At 39.0% G+C, this 12,715-nt stretch overlaps 1 protein-coding gene across 2 annotated transcripts in view; it reads right to left on the bottom strand.

Moving 5' to 3' along the window:
- Positions 1 to 12,715, bottom strand: part of ASXL3 (ASXL transcriptional regulator 3) — a gene marked incomplete at its 3' end in the record, with an annotated part of 191,422 nt that overhangs the window by 53,542 nt on the left and 125,165 nt on the right. For both annotated transcript variants that reach the window (XM_080683489.1, XM_080683490.1), the window contains exon 8: positions 6,363 to 6,526. In XM_080683489.1, coding sequence (XP_080539615.1) covers positions 6,363 to 6,526 — 164 coding nt within the window. The remainder of the gene's footprint in view (positions 1 to 6,362; positions 6,527 to 12,715) is intronic.

Here is a 12,715-nt window from a genome sequence, read left to right as displayed (position 1 = left end):
GACGGTCGTTTGGTCACTTAGGCTTTTATATACACTGAGTGGCCTGATTATTATGATTGGTGAACGCATAATAATCTGGCCACTCAGTGTATATCCTATATCAGTGGTCGGCAAACTCATTAGTCAACAGAGCCAAATATCAACAGTACAATGATTGAAATTTCTTTTGAGAGCCAAATTTTTTAAACTTAAACTTCTTCTAACGCCACTTCTTCAAAATAGACTCGCCTAGGCCGTGGTATTTTGTGGAAGAGCCACACTCAAGGGTCCAAAGAGCCGCATGTGGCTCATGAGTTGCGGTTTGCCGACCACTGTCCTATATAATAAAAGGCTAATATGCAAACTGTCCCCTCGACCAGGAGTTCAACCAGCAGGCAGGCTGGCCAACCACCCATGTCTCTTCCCCCTGGCCAGGCTGACTGGATCCCATCCATGCACGAATTCATGCACCGGGCCTCTAATAAATAAATAAATAAATAAATAAATAAATGTATATGTATGTATGTATATGTATATGTATATGTATATGTATATGTATACACACACACACATACACACACACACACACACAGAGTAGCCAGATTATTATGCACTCAGAGATCATCATAATCTGGCCACTCAGTGTATATAGATATTCTAGCCAGATGTCCTAGCTCTGTCTTAGAAAAAAAAATCCAGATATTTCATCGCTCTGTCCTAGATCTTGGGAGCAGCAACACCCCTAACAGTGAAGAGCACACATTTTGGGAAATCTTGATTTTTAAATACCATCCTCTACTAAAGGGAACATGGCCCCTCGGACAAGCGGTACAATCCAGGGCTGGGGCACATAAAATGCAGATGAGACTGGAACTGTCTGACGAGCTTCAAAGTGATAAAGTGCTCAAAGAACAATGTCAGAAGACATAGGAGCCCCTTGAACAGGCTCCCAGTGACCAAATGTGGGAAAGTCAAGCACAATAACCTACTGAGAAAACAGGAAACAGTGAAACCATACAGGTATAAATAAATGGATACATGGAGAATCTAAAGAAGAGCAGTATATTCACACAGTTTAGAAGAACCTTCTCATAAAATATGATTTAATTACCACAGGGAAGCAGTAACTTTACACTGGAGGAGCGTGGCAGATACACTTTAATCAAATGATCAAGTGAACATCATCAGTATTGAGACAAATCAAAATTGTGTGCCACTTAATAGCTACAAGGAGAAGAATACAGCATCATTCATCATGTTCCTCCCCAAAATACTTCATGTGAATCTAATCACAGGGAAACATCACACACACTTCCAAAGTGTCAAAATCATGCAAGTCTAGGGATGACTGAAGAAGTGTTCCAGAATGAAGGCGATAAGGAGACATGACAACTGAATGCAATGACAGATTCTGAACTGGATCTTGTTGCTCAAAAGTGACATTATGGGGACAACTGCCTAACTTAAACAGAGTCGAAGAATTCCACGGTAACAATGATCACTGTTAAATTTCTGATCATGATTGCTCGGATTGCGCATATGTACGAGAATATCCTTGTTTGTGGAAAATACCTTTGAGTCACAATATATTGGGAGGGGGGACAGGATTGGTCATCAGGCTGGAAATTTATTCTCTATGTATCTTTAAATTTTCTAAAAGTTTGTGATTATTTCAAAAATTACAAAAGCAACAACAACAACAAAAAGCCAGGAGGCATAGGTCCTCCTGGTACAGTAGTCCATGCATGAGTTAGCTTCCCAGAGCCAAGCAGAGTGAAGAAGGCTGAAGGACGGCTCTAGAGGAACAAAGGAAAGACATCATCTTATCCCTCCATGACCTCCTAAGGTCCATTTGCCACTGGGGCCTGTATGTGATCTCCACACTGACGATTTCTCGTGGATTTGTATTTTCTATCTACTCTCTGGCTCCTTCCCACACTCTTTCCTACATTCTCTCACAAATACATGTATTCCTCTGGGATGACAATGTCTCTCAGCCTCCTCAAATCTCACAGCTGACACTGGTATCTATGCAATTTTATCACTAACTGAATTTTATTCAGTCCCCAAACCTGAACATATAACCATTTCTGGACATTTCATATCGTAGAAGCATTTCAACCCAACATGTTAAAACTAAACTCAACACCTATTCCCGCCCCTACAGAAGGCACTGTCTAGCAAGCTTCGTCCCATCCCACCCCGTTACATATCCTTTTAATAGAACCTCCTAAAAGCCAGATTTCTGAAGTATATCTGACCTCTACCACAGTGTACCATTTTACCTCTAAGGTTCAAGAGTGGGCCTGGTTGCTTTAAACTGCTGTGCATAGTCTATTGCCTTGGCTACTAGCATCATTGTTTTAGAAGTGACCATGTGACCTAAGTAGTACCTTTAGTGTGAGTCCTAGGTCCTCTTTGAAATACTGAAATAGAAGTATTCTCTTCATGAATAGGAACTAAGAGGCAAGTACCCTTTTTGATTTTTTGATTCAGGTTTAGAATAGTGCCAACAACAAGGGAGACAATTTTAAAAATAATTCACTAATAATAATTAAATGGGGCCTTAATAAATACTGGAACCAGGGCCAACAACCAGAAGCCCACTCGAACCTCTCTCTTCTAATTACCTGAGCCAATAAACCCCCTGATTATTTCAGTCGGCTGGAGTTCGATTTTCTCTTCCTTGCAGCACAATGTGTGGAGAGTAAAATTAAGTGTGGCAATGTTATAAAACAACTAGGAGTAAATAAAAAATGTAAACGAAGATAAAAATACCTTCTTAAAAAGAAAGGAAAGTACAAATATAGGAAAACAAAATACCAGACAGGCTAGCTTAACGACAGCTGGCACTGACGGGAGAAACGGGAAAGCTAGCATGTATTGTGAAGATGCCATAAAGCGATGAACCCACTTCATGTGGCCCAGAGGAGGCCAGGGAGGACGGCTAGGGAGAAATCAGGCAGAGACCTGGGAAAATCTAAGGGAGGAAACAAGAAAGCTGGGAATCTCAAATTTTGTGAAAATATGTGAAGGTAGCTTTCATACAAGTGAAATTCTCAGGTATTTCACATAATTAGAGCGCCTCCTACTGGCTCAAATTAATCTATGTAATCAGATTCCCATTCCCGTGCCTCTTCTACGGGTGGGATTCTGTCCCAGAAAGGAGTGGTGCCCATTCCCACTTGGATTTTATAAGCTAAACTGGAACATCAGCAGTTTGGTGGCAGGAGAGAGGGTTTTGCTCATCTTGAGACAGAGACAGAAGAGCTCTAAATTCCTGGGTACCAAATGCTGATAGGATCACAGAGCCATTCGTCCTCCCAAGTCGCCCGAGATAAAAATCTCCACTGCCTCCCGGACCTTTCACAACCCCATCTCCCAAGCAATCTCTCATTTCTTCCTTTCGTCTGGGTTGAAAATATGCCTGAAATTCAGTCCTTTCTTTTCACTTTCAAGGCCAAAAGCCCAAGGTCAGACCCTTATCTCCACTTTCAACTACTACAATGGTCTCTTAACCAGCATCCCTGTGTCTTAACTTTCTGCCTGTCCCATCCATCATTCACAGGACGACTGGCTCTTAAGAGAAAATAAAGACTGTATTTTACTCATCCTTTAGGATCTTCTTCCCCTGCTTTCTGTCCAGGCACTAAAATAGTTGCATAAATTATTCCATGCATGCCATTTCTCCTTTGAAAAATCTCTGATGGTACCCATTCCTTTCAGAAAGAGTTCAAAGAGCGAAGTCTGCAACCAGGTCATCAAGATGGCCAACTACATGACCCTTCAGCACAGCATCCCACCTCTTTCCCCCTCATCCAGGCACAATGAGCTGCTGAGTCTCCTGGTACTCACAGCAGTGGGTCTTTGTAAGTGGCACACTCTTCCTCTGTAAGTCACTGTCCCTTGATTCTACTTATGAAACACCGATGAGTTCTTCAAGGTTCCGTTATCCTTTCCACCATGAAATCGTCTCCGGTACCACTTTCAGACTGACGTTCTTTATCCTCTGGACACTCAGAGGATGTTCTTTATTCTTCCATTTTGGCATTTATATTACTTTCCCCAGTCTTATGCTAAATTTGGTGTAGATCCACCCAGTTTTTAAGACCTAATTCCTAGTAATGAGCAAAGTGTATATTGTACAGCATTTTAACACGAGGTTGTCTTTCTTCTCTGTTATTCCTCTAGAAGATTCATTCTTATATCCCCTGTATTTCGCAAAGTATATGAAGCACATACTACGTGCTCAGTAAGTATTTCTTGAGTAAATAATTTCCTGATGAACTAACTGTTTTTTGTGGACAGGTATTGTGCCTCGCTCATCTGTATTTCTCACAATGACTAGAAAAAGCTGAGTAACAGATATTGCGTAGGCTGGCCCCTGGCTTACTGAGCTATTTGGCTAACCCAAGGACAACATGTCATTTCTCTATTCTGAAAAGATGTCTTGACTATCCTTTATATGCCAAATATTATTCTAGGCGTTGGAGACAGAATTGCCAACAAGATAAACCACACAGATGTTGAAGTGGAGGAAATAGTGTGTAACTAAAAAATCAGTCCTCATCACCACAAAAAAGTACTATTTTTTCTTAATTCCTGCACTCAAGTCTCAATCACACAAGCTTGAAATCTAAGAGTCATCAGTAGCTTCTCCCTATATCTTACTGCAACTGCTACTTGACAAAATGTAAAATTGCTACCACTGGATGATGATGAAGATAATGATGACATTATCATCCTCCTCAATTTCAACGTTATTTTCCAAATTCAAGCCCTCATTTTGCCTCTTTGAAACAACTAAAATTGCTTTCTAACCACTTTTCCCACTCTCATGCTTCCCATCTCTAGCATTCCTTTTCCTTACTGCCAGAGTTAAGTTTCTTAAAGGGCAACAATATTGTACATTTTAGCTCTGCTCAAAAGCCCGCCATGGCTTTGCACTGCAAACGCAGGGAGAACCCTTGCCAACCTTTTAGCCTTTATACGCCAGAATCTCCCGAAATCAACTTCTACGTTGTCTCCCCAGATTCATTCGCGCAGTTCTACCTAAAATCCAGACTCCCACAAAATTAGCTCTTGATTTTGTATCGGAGCCTTTCACCTTCCGTCATTTATTTTCAAATTCTGCCTGTATTTCTCGGCCCAATCTTAAATTTGTCTCTGATTCTTCCCTTCTGCATATGAAAGCTCAATATACTTCTGCCTTCCCCTAAAACTTATGTTTCTATATCATGTTTTGATTATTTAGAAATATAGCTGATGTATCCAACTCGAGTGTATGTAATCATTGATTTCATAAATATTAAACTATTTTTATAGAATGAAGGCAAACTTCCAAACACAAACCTTCCGAAAATGAAAGTAATATTTTTCCAGATGTGAACAGTAATCTCTACCAAAGAGATCTATAAGAAACCTAGATGGCTCAACAAATTTTAAGTATGTATGAAAGGAGATAAGTTAGTAGAAACAGAATCAAATAAAAAGCTAAAAAAATTATTCATAGTAATGTGAAAATACAGAATCAATCTTGCCCATTTCAATCTATGGATGTAACTATCATTTTGAGATACGAATTCATTTTGAGATACAAATTCATAAATATGCACACACTATGTCCATCAACTGGAAACAATATATAGTGTCAAAATTTATTGAAATAAGAACCACAAGGAAATGTTTCCTATTTACCATGTAATAATTTTTGTGATATTTAATAAACGTTTATGTGATGGATTTGTTTGCCTTTTCTAAGGAAACAGCTTTAGAAGATGACTGATGCCTGCTATTGTGGGTCTATCTTTGTATTTCCTTATTTTAGAGGCCTTTCAAAAATACTAAAATACACTTAAAGCATTTCCAGTTGTACTAAAAGAAAGATAAAAGGTGATTATTTATAGGCAATCGTATTCATGATGATAGACTCTCAGAAGGCAACGGCAAACATAAATTTTAAATGCTTTTTGGAAAGAGTTGAGAATAAAAACATTTACATAATTTGTCAGAAGCCCTGGCTTTTTATTGCTACACTTCACTATTCCCGCCGGGCAAGGCAGCAGCTACTTCAAAGATGTATTTGATGATGGAATGTTTGATTTCTTTGTTTCCCCTTCCCCTGGTGGGTAGGTCTACTGTTCTCACTCTATGGCAATGTGCTGTATCTTACAATTGGAATTGGCTCACTCCTGATAATAAAAAATGGTTTTGTTTTGGCAGATGAAACAAATACACCAATGCTAGCAATAGCAGGTAAATTACATAAATATACTGTAATGTTACAAAACGGTCCGTCCACTTCTCAGTCATCTTTGAGAATAGGCTTGCCACTTTATAAATACAACTAGTGACTAATATCAAATGTCTAAACTTCCACTTACCTGCCTATCCACTTCTGGGAGCAAAAGCAGGAGGTATTGTTGAAAATGCTGAGGTAAGGAAGCAAACGTATGTTTATTGATTAATGCCCTCAAGTTAGTGTTGACAAGAATAGATCCTGGGGTTTCTATGTCAATGTCCTCAGCTTTGGTCCATTTCAAGTGTCCTGTGATAAAGAGCAAGAGGCATGAATTTACTACGGACTGGAAACATCATGCACGTGTACACACAAATATATGTATATATCGAGCATATATATATATACACATATAGATTCACGAATATATTTAATTCTACCCCTTTTAAAAATGGTATTTCAGAAGGAAATCTCCAAAGCTTCTTTGTGTTCCTATTTGCCTAAGTTGTCTTTAATTTTCATCATGCATACTTCACTCAATGTGTCCTTATTTTTGTCTCAAAGGAGCCCATTTCTAGATAAAGAAGTACTTTATGGTCTTTCAATTCACCAGAATTTTAAAAAAAAATTGGGGAGCGTAAGTGGTAGCAAGTACAATATCTGTAGATTCTATAATACACAGAACGAACAATAATAGTGCTGGGAATTTAATAGAGGTACTGGTAGCACCAGTAATTCTGTGGTCCCCATGTGTCAAGTAGAGCACCAAGCACTGGATTATTTCAGAAGACTCTTATTCAGGGTATTTTGAAAGCAATAATGTAAAAAGCAACCTTTATAAATATACTAGCTGCATGGTCTGCAAAGCCAGTATGCTCTGAAGGGTAGTTCTACAATGCAAGGCACACTGGCCTCCAACGGGAGGCCATATTTAGAGTTCACAAGTGGAAATACTGACACAAGAAAGTAACCTACCATGAGGGATAGTCAGCTGATGCATCAAACAGAAGAATTTCCACTCTTAGCTACTTGAGTTAAGAGAACCATTTGAATTTGATATCAATTAAGTGTATTTTCAATCATTTGTTGATAAATTACAGCTTATGAGCTATATCCAGTCCAACTGTTTAGATTCCCTAGGTCTACCTCTGCACTACAATTCAGAGTTGAATAGTTGTGACAGAAATCACAGGACCTGCAAAGCCTACTGCACTGTCTCTCTGTCCTCTGATAGAAAAATTGCTGGCCTCTGTTTTAAATAATTAGAGACAAAAGAAGGAATAAAAACCATTACGTAAAACAGGACACTATGATAAAAAAAATAGACACATTTGAAATATGACCATATAAATGTCTAACAAAATTAGTTCTTTAAAAAACTATTCAATGAGCACAGCAGAAGACAGAATCTATATATATAAAAGCCCAAGTGTCCATCCAACCAGTAGCTATGATACTCACTGACCACCAGGGGGCTGACACTCAACATAGGAGCTGCCATGACGCACACTGGCCATTTAAAAAGAAACAGCACCGCGGAGCTGGCGCCCACAAAGCACCACTCGGCTTCCCCCAAGTGGGACACAGGCCCCACCACCACCCCAGAGCGACAGCCCACCAAATCACAGCTAATGCTGCCAAGAACCCATGTCGCAAAATGCAGCCAGCAGGCCAGCCCAGCCCGGAAATGGTCACTGTGGGCGCCGGTTAATGACATCATGTAGCAACACCCGGCTTCCTCTCCCTAGTGACTAGCCTCCTTGCAGTTTCTTCAGCCCAGGAACACAACTTGCTTTGTAGCCAGGTGCAAATATTTCACACTTTAACCAAATGTCTGTGAAGCGTTTTCACGTGCCTCATCTCATTTGCTCCTCACGGAAGTCCTAGAGTAGTAGGAAACTCGGTAGAATCCTATTTTTTTTTTCATTAGCCAGAAAACGGAGATTTAGAAAGCTTAGAAACTTGACCCGACTGAAAAGAAGACCTTGAAAATGACTTCAGGTTTTCTCACTGCACAGAATATAGTCAAACACTGCTGCAGTTAAATATTTCACCCTTTGTTCTCCCTGCGTGATCTACAATAATAATCTGCTTCATGTTGATATTTACTGCTGTGTTGCTGACAATTACCTGAAAGAGAAGTTGGGGTGCTTCACTGGGCTGGAAAAAGTTTAGCTAAATCAGAAAGCAGGTCTAATTAAGCATGTTTATCTATATATATAAAGCTCTCGCTGGCACCAATCGCACGCGTGTGTTTCAATCTGTCATTGTCGATCATGAATTTGGTTGACACTTCTATTATAGAGAAAGGGCGAAGAGCAATATTAAAATATTTCTTCTAATTAATTTTCTTTCAATGTGCACGAATCAGTGCACTGGGCATCTAGTTATTAAATAAAATACAGAGTTAGTGAAAATACCTAGAATACAGCATATAAGATGATGAGTAAAAAAAACATGATAGAGAACGAAATACAGGGAATGGAATAAGCAGTCCGAGTGCATATCTGTAGGAGTTTCTCAGTAAAAACACACACACAGCAGATGTCAGAGAAGCAATTGTTGAAGAGCTAATGGCTGAAATCTTTAGAAATGAAAAAAAATGACAAGTCCTCAGATAAAGTAAGACTCTAACTCTGAAGGACAAATATCCATGTGATATGTTGAAATCACAAAACATCAAAAAAAGATGTCTTAAACAGTTTTGAACAAAAATAGATTACCTCCAAAGGGATGACAATAAGAGAGAAACCTTATCCTCAACAGATAACAGATGGCAGTGACAAATCTTTAAAGGGCCGAGAGAAAATAAGTGTCAATCTAGAATTTCATTGAAAACGGTCTCTCCAAATGGCAATGACACAAGAACATTTTCAGTATCCAAAATGGAAACTAACCCTTAGAGAATTTTGCTAAAATAACCAGTAAATGTTCTTAACAAATAAATTAAATCGAAGAAAGAATGAGCAAGTAGCAAAAGCCATGTGTCAACTAAAAGACTAACACAAACAAATCCAAATATACTTAATGGTGCAAAAGAATACTAATAACTAATGAGAGTTAAAACAACTGGAAATAAAATAGTGGACAATAATCGCAAGGAGATGGGAAGGTGTGATTGGACTGAGAACACTATAAACCCTGGCATGGTTTGGGAACAGGAGAGATAGAGGCTAGTTCTTTACTTTGTTAAAACTCTATAGGTAGCCACTGGGGGTCAGGGGGAAGACTCATAACTTCAAAATAAATGCATGGGAGGAAAATTCAATCCATCAAATGGAAGGTATAAAAGGAGGAGAACTTTTTTAAAATTAAGCCCAACACAATCAAAACAAATGTAAGTGAATGTCTGACCTTAGATTTAAAAATCCAATCCAATTATAGGATGCTTCCAAGAGACATATTTAAACTAAAAATCACATGGAATGGATAAAAATGAGGAGATAAACTAAGAAATACTAGGCAGACATTCAAAACAACAACAAAAAAGCAATACTACCATATTAACATCAGACAAGACAGTCAAAGGTAAAACAAACACCTTATTGGGCATAAAAAAGATAATTTCTTAAGTGTAAAAGAAATAATTCACTGGTAAATATATTGACCTTAAGCCTCCATCTATTTAAATAGGATAGCACTCAAAATCTAAAATTGAGAGAATTGAAAAGAGAAATTGGAATGACACAATGCTAGCGGGAAGTCTTAAGATATTTGATCGGAAGTTGCAATATCAGACAGAAAACTTGTCTTAAGAATACAGAGGACATCAGCAACTCAATAATCCATCTTGTACTGATGAATTTAACCTACGGCACTGCACTGAGCCCTTCAGAGAAAGCAATGTTTTTGGCAGCACTCCAGGGACAGTAAGAAAACAAACACAAACAAAACAAAATGAAAAAACTGACCAGTGAGTCTCAACAAATATTGGAGAATAATATAAAACCTCATCTTCCTTTTCACAAAGAAATATAAGTAGGTATCAAAAACACAAACCCTGTTCAGTCCTAACATACTCATTATATATTTGCACATTCAAAGGCACATTTCTAAATATTTAATAAATTAAAGGAAAAAAAATTGCAACAAAAATGACAAAATATTTTGATTCTGAATGATAATGTTAAAATTTGTAAATTGAAGCTCAATTGGTTTTAAAAGCTCAATTGTATATATTAGAGAGTGGGAAAAATATTGAAAATTCACATGTTAAAGGTACAAATCAAGAAGTTAATACATGAACCCAAGAATAAAAACTTGAGAAAAAATATGAAAAAATTTAAAAATTAAGGTAGGCATTCATGAAATAAAAAAGGACAAAATAATTTTTCTTTCATTAGACTAATAAAATAGGCATACCTCTAGAGAGAGGTAGCATCAATGAACATGAATAGGGATGACAGGCAGGCACGTAGTTTGAGATATGCTATAGGTTTACAAGGCAAAAGTAGTTATATAGAGTTAAAAAGCACAATACTACGATGTTAGCCAATATCTTTGAAGACCAACTGTTACATGTTTATAAACTTTCAAATTTAACTTAAAAATAGAAAACCTGAATAAATTTATAAAATCTTTTAAAAAATGGATAAATAGGCAACCCCCCAGCCCACATGCACACAAAGCACTTATAAGCAATAGCTCCAAATATGAAGTTTACCAGGACACCATGAAACGTTCCCATGACTTCATATTATACATATCCCAGTGACTGGGTAATGCAAGAAAGTGCTTTAATTCGCTTGATGAAGTTCACATAACCTTTATCCCAAAGTAAGGATAAAGGCTGAATGAGAGAAAATTACTTGGCCAATCTCACTTAGAAACACAAAAACTACAAAAGTTGTATCATCTTTTTAAAATCTATAGCAAATCTCACAAACGCCTAATATTTGTTGAGTCACGGTGTGGAGGCGTACACGTCCGCTTCATTAGCTTCTGTATTTTTCTATACATTTGAAGCACTTGACAATTAAAACCAAAAGGCAAGAGGGAGAGACTAGGGAAGAAGCTTCTTACCTTTATCAGAGGCAAAGGTAAACCCTAGAGACAGAAATGTTGAAAACATAGGGAAGGGATTTGCTTAGTTGCTTCTTATGGGGTACAGATTCTCAATATCCCCAATCTTACCAACCGTAATTCTGACTGGGAGGGGGCACTGGAGAAACGAGAAAACTGAAACACTTTTGAAATACATGTTATGAGTCATGGATTACGCTGCTGGTTACTGTTTAGTTTGGTTCAAAATCATGAAGCATATCATAGGGGAAAAAGATCCAGGGAGCTACACAGTCTTTTATGGCAACACCAAAAGACCTGGTCCAAAGATGTCCATTTAAGCAAAAGCATGTTTCATAATTTTGGAACAAAAACGGAACAGATGGAAGTCTTGCTAAATTTGCTGCCACACAGAATATTTAATTCCTTTTTAATTCTCCTCACACACTTACTCCTAACTGGCTTAAGGACAATCCAATTATACCTGATTGCCCTAGCTTCTTAAAGCTGGTACCTGGCCAAAACCGGTTTGGCTCAGTGGATAGAGCATCGGCCTACGGACTGAAGGGTCCCGGGTTCGATTCCGGTCAGGGGCATGTACCTTGGTTGTGGGCACATCCCCAGTAGGGGGTGTGCAGGAGGCAGCTGATCAATGTTTCTCTCTCATCGATGTTTCTAACTCTCTATCCCTCTCCCTTCCTCTCTGTAAAATATCAATAAAATATATTAAAAAAATAAATAAATAAAGCTGGTACCTGGTCTCCCTAGGAAGGAAAGATGCTGTCATTTCAGTGTCTAATTCCTGACACTAGAGAGTGTTAAGTATCTGAGGGCCTTGGGCCTTGGGAGGAGGAAGAGAAGGCACCGTGAGAATCCTTGCTGTAGAAGCACCAGGTTGATTCCACGGTAAAAACCACGGGCCTGTGTCCGGACGGGGCCAGGGCAGGTCTCTGTTATGTTGACCAACGGGACTTGGGAGAGCACCAATCTGAGGCGAGGCTGCAGGTGTCGGTGCTCGTGTGGATCAGGGGGTAGAACGCTGGTGGAAACACTCAGACTCCCAGAAGGGACCCCACACAGGATTTACACACAAAACACAGACCCGGAGGCACACGGGGGCAGGAGCACACGCCAGGGCAGACCAGAGCGTCCGGGACAAGAGGAAAATACAGAAAGAGTTCCCAACAAAAAGCTCGCTTCGTTGCCTCAAAGGAACCGAGACGAAGGTTTCACAAGAGCTCAGAGGAGAAACACAGGCTTTGGAAGAGCGAAGTCTAAGGGGTACACACGTATCTGAGGCCAAAATCACACCTTCTATGATGAGAATCCGCGTGGCCTTCACACATGAAAAACCGTGTAAAGAGTCTATCAGGGAGCAATGAATCCACTGAAATACAGTACCGGGGTCTATCAGGGAGCAATGAATCCACTGAAATACAGTACCGGGGTCATGAACTATGGGAATGCTGACTGCCAAACAGAATATAAATGTTAACA

This window comes from Plecotus auritus (genome assembly GCF_963455305.1).
Source record: "Plecotus auritus genome assembly, chromosome: 8".
Lineage (NCBI taxonomy): Eukaryota > Metazoa > Chordata > Mammalia > Chiroptera > Vespertilionidae > Plecotus > Plecotus auritus.
This window is presented reverse-complemented; position numbering and strand designations above follow the sequence as displayed.